The following is a 13,834-nucleotide window of genomic DNA, read 5'->3' as shown; positions in this document are numbered from 1 at the left end:
CACATGAATTGGCACCTCTGAGTCCAGACCTTAAATTCATTGAAAGTCTTTGGGATGTGCTGGAGGAGACTTTACAGAGTGCTTGACTCTTGCATTGTCAATACAAGATCTTGACAAAAAAATCGATGCACCTCTTGATGGAAATTAATGTTGCAATGCGATTACATACATTTTGGTCAATATCTTTGCATTTGCTTAAATCCAAACAGCAACTTTTTTTGGGGACGGGCAGTGTATATTCACACAAAACAACAGTGGCATTACTATAAACTGCACAACAACAAAAAACAATAGGTTAGATTGTTCTGTAGATTGTTCACCAGTATCTCAGCAGACGTGTCCTGTTACAGGTTTGATCTGATGAGACGTCACACATGTGCTGACTGGGTCAAACAGAGGCTCATAGTAGCAGATGGCAGATGACACTGGGATTCTTCTACACAGTGTTTTGCTGAATCAGACCTTGCATTGAGTCTATGGGTGTCGTTTACAGAAAAATGTTATGATTCGACCAGATTCATGGCAGAAATGAAAATGTAGCCTTTATTATAACATTATACATTATTCTTCATAATATAATAAGTCTCACATGAGAGACCTTCAATAATTTTTGCATGTTTGAGAGTATGAGAAAGAGGGGGGGTTGACTATTGGATTTAAAATGTGGGTACAGTTAGTAAAATATATTAAAATCTCTGATTCAACAATTCATTAGCATTCATATTAATACAATTTTTTATATATTAATTAATATGTACATTTACATATGCACTAATATGTATACCCCCCATATGTATATGTATACAATTGTTGTGAATTATTTTAAGTTTTTTCATTTTAATATATTTTAAAATGTAATTTATTCCTGTGATGCAATGCAAAGCTGAATTTTCAGCATCATTACTCCAGTCTTCAGCGTCACATGATCCTTCAGAAATCATTCTAATATGATGATTTGCTGCTCAATATTTTTTTAAATTAATTGTTCCAAAAAAGTTCAAAAGAACATTACTTTTTATAACATTATAAAAGTATTTACTGTCACTTTAGAATAATTTAATGCATTCAAATTTTAACATAACAAATAAAATTAATACACAAAAGTAAAAAAAAGTTTTACATAAAATACTGTTAAGCTTAAAACCGTTAAAATGTGAAAAAAATTTGAAAATGTAATACATTTAATTAATAATACACATTCAAGACACATTCTTTGACAACAAGGCCTAATGTTTCATGGAAAAATTGCTTTTGCTTTAAGGTGGTTTAGATGAGGGTACTGGAAAACTCTGATATAATATGCATGATTTGTCTGCATTGAGTTCTGTTTGATTCAAAGGTGAGCTTGTGATAGCTTGTTATCTGTTCAGAGTTGCAGCTGTCTGTTCCCACCCCCCCAGCATCAGCCATATCTGACTGATTTTAATGCTTCCTTTCTGTCACATGGTCTGTCGTCACGGCGACACAGCGTGATTGAAAAGCAGAAAACCCATTTGCTCCAACCGCTTTAATCAAACACACTCATTCATTATTCAGAGTGCGTGAGAGGGTGCAGGGGGCAGGCCAGTGTGTGTGTGTGTGTGTGTGCGCGTGGGGGGGTGTTATTGGAGTTTGAGTAAGTGCACAATAAAATAATACAAGCAAAAGCAAAACATGATACAAATATGTCAATCAGATGCATTGAGATTGCTAACTAAAGTGGATGAATAATGATCACATAGCAAAGAAAAATGTTTTGGAAAGTAGGTCTCAGCTGGAGGCCGGAGAAAAGCCAAATGCACACAAACAAGTTAAGAAAATCCCAAACCTTTAGAAATTCACAGAGAGGTGAGAGAATGAGAATGAAAGAGTGAATTGGTTTCCTAGGTGGAAACTGGGAAAGTAATCTGGAGGTCAGTCAGGATGGATTCAACTGCCAGCTCTCCATGGGTGTAGAAGAACAAGCTGAACAACACAGCAAACACTTTTGTGTTTCTCTCTGCTATAACCACACACAGACAGCACTATTTCAGAGGGACAGAGGCAATCAAATCCATCCAGTCAGAAACCATTAAAGCAGAACATATACCGAACGGAACAAGACCAGCCACATGCTGACAGAGAGAGAGAACATTGATTTAATAACCTGTATCAATGGCTCTAATCCAAAACCTAGTGAGCAGCCTACGCAGACATTATTTTAAGGAATCAGGGGTGCGCTCCTGACGCGACGGCTGTTCAGAAAGGTAGGCAGCACTATTATGCTGCCTTATAGGCAAACTTCTGGCCAAATTTCTGAAGCTTGCATTGCATGTAGACTTTGTGGAGAATGCAATCCCATAATGCACTGCAAGCACTTGTGAAAAGATGGAGGAAGAAGTTTCAATTATTCTTGTTTACATATTCAATCAAAATGGTTTACTCCTTATTTTTGTGTGTGCTGTGTATTTTTTTAGTAGCGTAAAGATGCAGTGTGTGATTTTTAGTGGCATCTAGTGGTGAGGTTGTGAATTGCACCCCCCCCCCCTCCCTTTCGGGAGCACATAGAGAAGCTACGGTGGCCGACACACAACAAAAATGCCGCCGTCGAAGAGAGCAGAGAGTGACTAGCACTCTGTAGAGAAGTTTGTCCATTTAGGGCTACTGTAGAAATATGACGGTGCAAAATGGTGACTTCACTGTAAGGGGACCCGCGGTGTATGTAGACCGAAATGGCTCATTCTAAGGTAATAAAAAACATAACAGTACATTATGTAAGGTCTTTATACTCCACTGAAAACATACTCATGTATATTATATTGCATTTCTGTCAATAAAACCTCATAAATACTACATGCTGAACCTTTAACTTGGCAATATGCTCTACTGAAATCAACGCTGAAGAGCACTGTGTGACACAAAGAGTTGCTGCCCATGTAGAGCACTCCAAATGAGTTTGTTTGCTTTTGAAGCAAACCCCAATGTCTATTTAAGCATTTGCAAAATCATCAGTGTTAGATTTGGGTGACTGAGGAGGTACAATCGTGTAGAATAATCTGTCAGTTCTTCACTTAAGCTGCACATAATATAAATGGGAAAGACTGCCCTAAAGGCCTAAACGTCCTTTAATATTAACAGCAGTTTTGCATATCATACTCAAATACAGTGACTCTTTACAGAGGTAGAAAGAGTGTTATTTTAGTATCATTGATAAACTATGGTTTTTTTTTGTTTTTTTAATATATTAGATTATATTTTTTTATATATTTTCTATTTTCATTGTAGTTAAGTTTTTAGTAATTCAATCAAGAAAAATCAAGTCCCGCCCAACTTTTTGTCTTTTGATATATTTTGGCAAACTTTTTGATATCCGACACAATAGGGAAGATAAGACTATTGCAGCTTCCATCTCATGCTGACTTTAAACATGTCTATTTAGTTTTTTATTAAAGGGTTAGTTCACCCAAAAATGAAAATTCTGTCATTAATTACTCACCCTCATGTCGTTCGACACCCGTAAGTCCTCCGTTCATATTCGGAACACAAATGAAGATATTTTTGTTGAAAGCTGATGGCTGAGAAAGGCTTCAGATAGGCCTCCATTGGCATTCAGTACATTTACACTCCCAAGACCCATAAAAGGCACTTAAAATGTTGTTACAAAGTCCATCTCACCACAGTGACTCTACAATAATTTTACGATGCGACGACAATAGTTTTTGTGCGCAAAAAAAATCAAAATAACACCTTTATCCAACTTGTTCTTGTCTTCCGTGTGTGCCTCCACGATGCATGCGCGAGAATATGACGTAGCGCCAGCGTTCGGGAATCCATGAAATGCACACTCTAACCCCATTTTGAGCACTACGCCGAGACCTAAAGCACGATCAATGTAGAATTCAACAGCTTAGATACACGTGTCTTCCACTGCTTGTAAACAAATCGCTTCTGGGTCATGTGTCCGAACGCCGGATCTGCGTCATATTCTCGCGCATGCGTCGTGGAGGCATACACGGAAGACAAGAACAAGTTGGATAAAGGTGTTATTTTGATTTTTTTTTTTCGCACAAAAACTATTGTCGTCGCATAGTAAAAGTATTGTAGAGTCACTGTGGTGAGATGGACTTTGTAACAACGTTTTAAGTGCCTTTTATGGGTCTTGGGAGTATTAATGTACTGAATGCCAATGGAGGCCTGTCTGAAGCCTTTCTCAGCCATCAGCTTTCAACAAAAATATCTTCATATCTTCACACGTCTTACGGGTGTCGAACGACATGAGGGTGAGTAATCAATGACAGAATTTTAATTTTTGGGTGAACTAACCCTTTAAGTTTTAGTGTATTTTAGTTATTATTGTGCCTCATCACTAAGCGAAAATGAGAAATGTTGCCTTGGCAACTAGCTAAAATATACGTATGGAGCCCCTAACGAGACATGGTGAAGGAAAAATTATGAGATTGAGGAAAAATGATTTGTCAATGCTTTTGCGTTCTTTTGTCAAAACTTTTGAGCTCTTTGCGAGCGAACGCAAAGTTTCACGGAGAACGCAAAACATTTGCAAGAGAATGCAAAAGCATTGACTTATTTTTCCTCACATCTCATATTTTTTTCCACCACCATGTCCCTTAAGGGGCACTATATGTTTTTTGAAAATTAGCGTTACACATTAAAGCCAAATCATCCTTTGGCTAGCATTTCATTGATAACACTCTTATTTCGGCAAATGCTTATAAACCATTTAAGCTTGACAAGACAAAAGAAAACACGCTGTCTGTGAATATCCTGACACACACATGACACACAGATAGACGTGCGGCAGTATCGTGCGCACAGACAGCGCACCAGAATCAAGTTCTCTTTGGTGCTTGAACAAACAACACAGACAATTATGCCAAAATGCCCATTTTGTTGAGCATTCTCATAAGAGCAGTCTTAAATTAAATTAAAGGTGCACTGTGTAAATTTTAGTGGCATCTAGCAGTGAGGTTGCGAATTGCAATCGCCCACTGCTCACCCATCCCTTTTGAAGCATATAAAGAAGCTAAGGTGGCCAACACAGGACAAAGATGTCATCGTCTGAGACAGCAGAGAGTAGCTAGCGCTCTGTAGAGCAGTTTGTCCGTTTAGGGCTACTGTAGAAACAAAATGGTGACTTCACTGTAAGGGGATCCATGGTGTGTAGATAGAAATGGCTCATTCTAAGGTAATAAAAACATAACTGTTCATTATGTAAGCTATTTATACACCACTGAAAACATAGTTATGTATATTATATTGCCTTTCTGTCAATGGATTCTCATAAATATTACACACTGCACCTTTAAAGAGTTGAGAAAATTAGATGTGCGTGACAGCAGATCCGCATCATGTTTGGCAGCGGCAGGTCTTAAAGTCACAGCAGCCTAATAAACCAGTTGCTGTGATTTCTGTTATTATTGTTAATCAAAGAACAAAGGTAACAGAGAAAAATGTAGCTTTAATAAGGATTAATATATATCTAATTCATACAAACACAACAAATATTTTAAATATACTGTCTTTAAGTTGTTGTTTTTTACATTAATTTGGAAAGTAACTTTGAAATTATTACACTATAAATTAAAAACTCCAATGTTTTAATTGCGATTAATCGTGATTAATTACAGATAAAAAGCCAGATTAATTAGTTTAAAGCATTACATTTTAAATACTTTATTTTCAATTAATGTTTTATTTTAAGTAATGAAAATGTATTTTTATTGTTTTAGTTTTAGTAAACGATAATAACCCTGGGTAGAACTACATTAGGATGCCAACAGCACAACACAAACACACTCCATTCACAGAGGGCCTGACAAAAACACAGAGGGAGTCGAACCTTAAAGCCAGATTTTCTCTTCACCGAGATGTTTTAGGGGAAACATACAGACACTGAAGGAGAACACTGAAATATTCATGATGCATTATTATTATAATGAGATCAAATCTGCTGACTCTGACTCTGTCTGGCACCAGTTTAAAGTACAGAGGCACTGGCAGTTGTGGTTGTAACAGTAAGAGTTAATGGATTCAATCTATATGATGAATATGAAAGAAATTAGGTTATGACTGTGAGTTTTGGTGCAGACTCAAAGGAGTTATTTACACAATGAGCATCTGCAAATGATAGGAAACTTAAAAATAAAGCAATTGAAGGTCAGTTTTGTAAATGAGCACTCCACCGTAAAATGTCTTTACTACCTTTATGGGGCTTGAAAGTGCTAATTAAGTAGCTGTCTATGGAGGGGTCAGACAGCTCTCAGATTTCATCAAAAATATCTTAATCTGTGTTCCGAAGATTAACGAAGGTCTTATGGGTTTGGAACGACATGAGGGTAAGCAATTAATGACAGAATTTCCATTTTTGGGTGAACTAACCCTTTAAGAAACTTGCCAGGTCATATTTAAGCCCAAAATTAGCAGAAAGAAATAAGAAATTGTTTTAGGACCATAAATATTTTTTTGCACTGTGACATTTTTATAACTAAGATTTCATAATTCAAAATGAATTATTTATGATTTAATGAATTCCCAACTAATTCTCATAACCATAAAAAAAATAGTTAATGCAAAAAAAGATTATTCAAATGATAGTATTTATTCATCATGGCAATACCGCCTTTAATTTATGTTGATTTAAATACAAAAATCATTGCTATTACATTAATGGGTAATCTACTGTGAATCACAAATGAGAATATTGGGAATTGCAAAAAAACATCATTATGGTAATGAGGATTTGGGCGAAATGGCTCAATTGTACACTATAGATAATGTAAAAATGCAACAACAACAACAACCTCAAAATAATGGCTTATTTATGGCTTATGGCCTCCTAAAAAAGGCTTATGGCCTCCTTTTTTTTAAGGTGGAATGTGACTCTCCATTGGCTTGCGAGCTGGAAAAACCAAACTCTGGTCAGGCCAATCACATCATGTATAGAGTCAGTGGGCGGGCTTAACTTATAATGACGGCAGAGTTGCCGCGGTTCCGTGTACTACTTGTAAACAAAGAAGCTGGCGAACAGCGGTCTTTCGAATCGGCTTTGGCCGCGACTCTGGAAGACTTGTTGTTAAGCTTTTCTTTGAGAAAAGAACAAAGAACGGCCCCAAAGTCATTCTTAAGAAAGGAAGATGTGTTCGGAGTTTTGCCGACCGGGTACGGCGAAAGTTTAATCTATCAACTAGCTCCGCTTCACCTTCTTCGTTGCTCTGGTTGGTTGTAGCGCTATCCAATTGCGTGCAGAGGGAATTTGAAAGACAACCGGTGAGTTCAGGGCCGGCGTTTGCTATAGGCGAGCTAGGCGGTTGCCTAGGGCGACAAATGTGTTGGGGGCGCAGCCAGGCGCCCTCTAGTGGCGCCCTTAAACTTACTTTCCATTAAGCATAGAATTAAAACAAGCGAAATAAAACATACTGTTTATTAAACATGATCATCCTTGGGCGCCCCCTCAGCCGCACGTTTAATTACTTAACCTGATTATTAGATTGAATTGAAAGTGAATATTGTCTTGCACAGGCGTTATGTCAGGCTAGTGCTCAGCACTGGCGCGTTCTTCAAAAATGAAGCGGTCTAAACCCTCGAGTACACAGGGACGGAAAAAGAGAAAGGCAGACGATCAAAAGAAAGCCCAGTATAGAGGTAAGTCTTCTCATCTCAGCCATAAAGGTGTCAAACGAAATAAATTTACTTCGTATTATCGATATTATCAACTAATATTGGACGGCATTGGACGTTTTATTGCTGTCACTAAGCTATCACTAGCTAGCTAGTTATCTACATATTTCTACGCATTTCACTGACAATAAGGAAATCCAGACGAGCCAAATTTTAATGCTGCGTCAATTTTGAAGGTGAATAGAAATGCCAGAAACAACTGTTCATCTTTTATTATTTAAGATAGGCATAGAGCTACAAGAACTTATATATTTTAATTTTGTAGTGGTAAGTACAGTGTATCCATAATAGCACTTTTGTTTGTAGAGGGTATAGTTAATCCAGTTTATGGGTCATAATTTGCTTAAGTGTCTTTACAGGTGCTTAAGAGAGTTTTTGCACAGTTTATGGAGTTAATATTTGGTAAATATCCTTGAACATTCTTTCTAGCATTTGTGTATGACCAATTTATTGCAGTTGATCCTTCAAGTCTTAACTTTCTTGATTAAGTGTTGGAGTGACTATAAAAGCATTTTTGTTTGTTCATCCATAGTTTGAGTCATAATTTGTTAAATATCCTCCAACTTTCTTTGTAGCATTTTTGTATGTGCAATTTATTAGAGTGTATCATTTAAGTCATAATTAGCTTTTTAAGTCTTGGAGTAACAATAGGAGCATTTTTGTTTATATAGTTTTTATAAATACTTAACCCATTTGTGCCCAATTTTTTCTGAATGGCATGTTCTGCATTTATTTTCCCCAGGTTTTTGTATTTTTTCTTGAAAATCGTATTTGAATCTGTGGCAACTATAGTTGCCGGTGGGCAAATATGTTGTATGCACCCCTTCAATGTCAAATATGAATAAGAGGAGAACATTTAGCATCTAACTCAAAATAACTGCTTTCAACAGATCAATCTTTATTCATAATCAAATTTATTATGTTTGACTAAGTATACTAAAAACTAAAGATCTGTTGTAAGATGTGTTTTGTTTGGATGATTCTAGAGACCTTCATGATTATGTTGATATATACATGTCAACAAAAAATACTTATTAGTAACATGAAAATGACCTTTCTTTGGGAGGGTTTGCCTTCGTTGTGCTCCCTGGAAGTAGGGGTAGGAAGTTGGCAGTCTCATGTGACAGGAAGGAAGTTAATATATTTTTTTTTCTTGAAATCCTTTATTTGGTTGTCTGCTTGTGTGTCATTAAGATATAAAACATGGATAATATCTAGAAAAATACTTACAGAAGGAAAATGACAACTATACACTGGCAACTATAGTTGCCGGTGGGCTTAACAATTAGAGGGGGGGGGGGGGGGGGGGGGGGGGGGGGACAAAACTCAATCTCGCCTAGGGCAACCAAAGAGCTAGAGCCGGCCCTGGGTGAGTTCCCAGACCCAACATCTTGATGTGGGTCTGGCTTGTCAGGCTATGACCTGGGCATATTTTCATGAGACAGCATATAGTTAAATGCATATAGTTTAATAGGATATTACGGCTTCAAATTTGAAACAATCACAAAATGTCAAAACAGCCTATACAGGACCAGTCAAATGAGAACAATGACCTGTGCAAATAGTGATGTTTATCAGTATTAAGACAACATATAGGGAATCCTGGCAGAGAAAGAGATAGAGAGAAAGAGAGAGAGAGAGAGAGAGAGAGAGAGAGAGAGAGAAGAGAGAGAGAGAGAGAGAGAGAGAGAGAGAGAGAGAGAGAGAGAGAGAGAGAGAGAGACAGAGGCAGATGCCATGATCGATAGAGTGGTCAGGTCTTTCCCATTCCTTCAGCATAAATCAACAGCCATTATGATCATGCAGTCCATCAGCAGCAACATAAAACCCTTTGCAAATAGATCTGATGGTCATTAGTCATACCTCACACACTTCAGTAACACACACACACACACACTGCATTTTTCCAGTGCATTTAGGAACTCAACACCCTGGAAGCAGATACTCACTGGTTCAGCTCCACATCTAAAACGAAGGTCCGTCCGAAGGCCTCAACCTGGAAGCTAGCCTGAGCCACATGGTTCTGTAAAAGAGACAAGATGAGATCTGGTCATTTTCATATATCACAAAGCCACACATATGCTGAGATAATAAAAACCACAAAATTAGAACATATTTATGACCCGTGCTGGCAAAATGAGTCGCAATGAGCAGATTTTCAAAAAGTTATTTTCACAAAATGATGTATGATTTGTTTGAATCGGACAAAAAATGACATTCACTCTGAAGACATAACAGATTATGTTTGCGTGAATACTCGCCAAGACAGATATTTTGAATTTGAAACGTCTTTACTGTCACTTTTTGATCAATTTAATGCATCCTTTCTGAATAAATGTATGATTTTTATATAAAAAGGTGCCACACATGGGCTGAGACAATAAAGACTGTGAAATTAGAAAATATTTGGTGTTTCGGGAGAGAGAATAAAATTAGATATGCTCATTTTTTTAAATGATTTCATTACTCCAGTCACATGATCCTTCAGAAATCATTCTAATATGCTGTTTTGCTGCTCAACAAACATTTGTTATTATTATCAATGTTGAAAACAGTTGTCCTGATTAATATTTTTTTTCAGGATTCTTTGAATAGAAAGTTTAAAGGAAGAACATTTATTTGAAATGTAAAGTAACATTATAAATGTCTTTTTGATCAATGTAATATATTCTTGTCAAATAAAAGTATTAATCAAGGTGCTGCAGAAAAGCTGAGACAATAAAAACTGTAAAATTAGAACATATTTGGTGTAAAATTAGATGCGCTAATTGGTTTTTTTATTCATCACGGGTACACTTTGATGTGCAGGACTGGTGGGTGTGTGGGTGTGTGTGTGTGTTCGCTGATGGTTAATTCACTGCCTGCTTGGGGCCCATATGGCCAGGGCCGTATAACACCCCCTCAGGGGAAAGAGAAGCATTTTGGTTGCAGCGCATTGTTCTCGTATCTCATGAGTGTGTGCGTGTGTGTGTAAGAGAGAGAGAGAGAGAAGGAGGGCAGAGGGGGCAAAAATAGAAGCATATGAGGGAGGTGAGGGGAGTCTAACACCCTCAGGGGAACACACCTCTCCCTAAACCAGCAAAGCATAGTTATCAATAAAAATGGAAGGAGAACGAAGGGGTGGAAGAAATACGGAGGAGGGGGATTCTCTATACTTCACCCATCAGTGACCCTCTGAATGAAGCGACCCTCCCCAAGACACACCCACATACTGCCCCTTGATGGAGTGTGCATTTGTGTGTATCACGTCTAAACAAAATGCACAATAACACTCTCAACCGTTGTTTCTTTAAAACACAAATCTAATAAAGAGATTCAGAGTGTTTTCTAGAAACTGTGTAAGATGAGAGGCCGGCAGCTTTCTGTCCATTATGTCTGTGGCACCATCGATCGCCGTTTCATCATATTATCGCTCTAAAACTGCTTGACTTGATTTTTTTCTGATCCGCATTTTGTTAAATAAAGAAGATCTAAAATTAGCAAGCTAAAAGATCCACGGTTTTGTTTTCAGGCATCAGTAAATATCTATAAATAAAACGGTCAATCTTCAAAAAGATCCAGTTGTAAGCCAAGCGTGGAGCTAAAAACAGACCTGAGCATAGTTAAATGTATTTATGAAAAACTATATTTCACTGGCACACGCTTCTAATCTCTAATGTAGTATCATATATAACACCGCACTGATAAAAATCAATACTATGCATTGGCATGATGAAAAAGCTTTCACTTGAATTATACAGAGCTCAGCTGCACATGTCAGACAAAGGGTTAAGCCCCACACGTGCACACACAGCCCGAAGCACAAACCACGTCTGGACACATGTACAGATATTCTAACCGGTCAAAGAGACTCGTTACAGTAACAAGGCCACGAGCGATTGCGTGTCTGTGCCTCTGAGAATTATTCAGTCACGCAAAGTACGAACAACAAAGTATCTGAGCAGTCAGGATGGACAAACATGCTAAGCTACTTTACAGAGGTTTCACTCACAAACACATACATACATACATTTCTAAATGTGTAGCTTTACTTTCAAACATTAAATACAGCTCATTTATAAGACTTAATGTGATATAAGTTCACTCAGAGACTTATCTTTCTAGCCAGGCAAAGCAAGAACAAAAGAAATGGCATGTCCATCTAATAACATTACACGCTCAACTGAGAAAACAAATACAAAGTACATTTGCCAGTTTATTGTTTTCCTTTTATCATCATTGCCCAGGTTTTGAGTCCCCGGTCCTGTGTTTTGCTAAATAACAAATGGAGTCATACCAGTAAGCAGTTTCTGACATTGCTGTGCTATATAATAATGTAAAAAAAGAATAATGCAATATTTATTTAGACTGATAATGCTCCAACACAGGAGCTGCTCATTTGTTCTTTCTGTGTCCTTTGTGTTTCTGAAGCTGTGATGCCATGAGATGCCTCAGGAGGCCTAATCATCAGCATCTTCCAGAGATATGTGTTGTTTTGGTTCATTAGATCACCCTTAAATGACTGGAATTAACTGCATAGTGCTCTCAGAGTCAGGCTGCAAGACTCAGAAAGAGAGTAAAAGAGAAAAAACATAAACATAATTTGAAGAGCAGCGCGTCTCCAATGGCAACGGGAGGAGAGCGCATCCCTATGACACACAGATAACATGCGAACATGAGATGAAACAATACACACCTGTTTACTGTCAGAGCTCGTTCGGACTCGTGTGTTCAGAACATCATGAGCCGCCTGAGAGTCTCCGTCCATTCGGTACATCAACCGGACCGGGACCGCGTTCTCCTTCCCGAGGAACCTGGCGTCATCACGCCGAGCCCTTGTCTTTACTAAGGCGTCTCCTAGAATAATAAACACACGGTAGCCTATTTTTAAGAACTACATATTTTCCTTCTGAGTTATGAAACTTGACATAATAGTTTCTTAAATAAGATGAATAATGAGAAATCACGCCTCAGGGTCGTATATTCACCGCTAAGTAGCCTACATCTGTTTACACCACCTGGAGGGATGATTAGGCTACTATGATTAAATTACAGCACTAATATGATACAAAAATAAGCCAAAATGATTTTGTTCCGTGATGAAAATATAAATATATAAACTAAGCACATAATAAAAATACACCCTCACCGTAATGAGGCAGGGAGATGCTGGCATGTACCACAGAGCTCATCACCGCTACAAAGAGACACAGAAAGGAATTCCCGACACGGAGAGACATCATTCCCGCATCCATTCGGTTCAGAAAATCGCGGCTAATCATATCCCAAATTATTCGATGTACGAGTTAAATCCAAGTTATACGCGATTTTCTGTTGCCCTCAAGAAGGCACACACATCCTCTCGCGCGCTGGTTGCCATTAGTGACGCGCGAGCAGCTACTGCATCGAGACGCTGGTTGCGCGAGCAGCGGGCGGATGACTGGTCGAAGGCGGGTGCGTTCTGGAAAACTGAAATCAGGCCCCTTTTTTTCCTTCACCGAGCAGAAACCGCCACCTCCTCAGCAAGACATCAATAATGTCCAGCCGCCTCACTGCAGAATTGTCTCATAAATATACATGAGCGAGCAGCACGCGGGATGACGGGTAGTGTAGTGCGCGCTCCACCTGCTGTCACCTTCTGCGCCAAACAGAAATGATCCCGTATGGAGCACAAGAACAGCGAAACTCAGGGCTTGATATGAAAATATATTACCACGTAGTATAAAATAATAAGGAATAACAATCAGTCATCAACCACCCCAGACATTTGGTTAAATCGTTGATCATGCATATTGGTAATGCATATCATTTACACGAGGAAATAGCCCTAATTACAATGCTTTAAATGCACTCACATTTTTATTATCATATTAACCAGTAAACATAGCTATCTTTATAGCTATGGAAGTCATTCAAAACAAATCCAAAGGTTTTTTTAATTTGTTTGCAACCAAGGTTTTGGGATTAAACACAATTTACATATACAGAATGTGTTCATTTGACTACATGCACTACCATTCAAAATATGGGTTTGGTAAAAATTAAGAAGTCTATTTGCTCATCATGCTACATTTATCTATTTATTTAATTTCCATTTAATTATTTTTCAAAATGTCATTTATTCTTGTGATGCAAAACTGAAATTTCAGCATCATTACTCCAGTCTTCAGTGTCACATGATCATTCTAATATGTCGGTTTGG

At 37.9% G+C, this 13,834-nt stretch overlaps 1 protein-coding gene across 1 annotated transcript in view; it reads right to left on the bottom strand.

Moving 5' to 3' along the window:
• adam22 (ADAM metallopeptidase domain 22) overlaps window positions 1-12,887 on the bottom strand; it is a gene marked incomplete at its 5' end in the record, with an annotated part of 77,498 nt that extends 64,611 nt beyond the window's left edge. The window contains 3 exons of the mRNA XM_079837189.1: window positions 9,603-9,676; window positions 12,329-12,489; window positions 12,782-12,887. Coding sequence (XP_079693315.1) covers window positions 9,603-9,676; window positions 12,329-12,489; window positions 12,782-12,887 — 341 coding nt within the window. The remainder of the gene's footprint in view (window positions 1-9,602; window positions 9,677-12,328; window positions 12,490-12,781) is intronic.
• Window positions 12,888-13,834: the final 947 nt, after the last annotated feature.

This window comes from Gobio gobio, assembly GCF_949357685.1.
Source record: "Gobio gobio genome assembly, chromosome: 15".
NCBI classification, from domain to species: domain Eukaryota; kingdom Metazoa; phylum Chordata; class Actinopteri; order Cypriniformes; family Gobionidae; genus Gobio; species Gobio gobio.
Note: the sequence above shows the minus strand (reverse complement) of the source record. Positions and strands in the feature narration are given on the sequence as shown.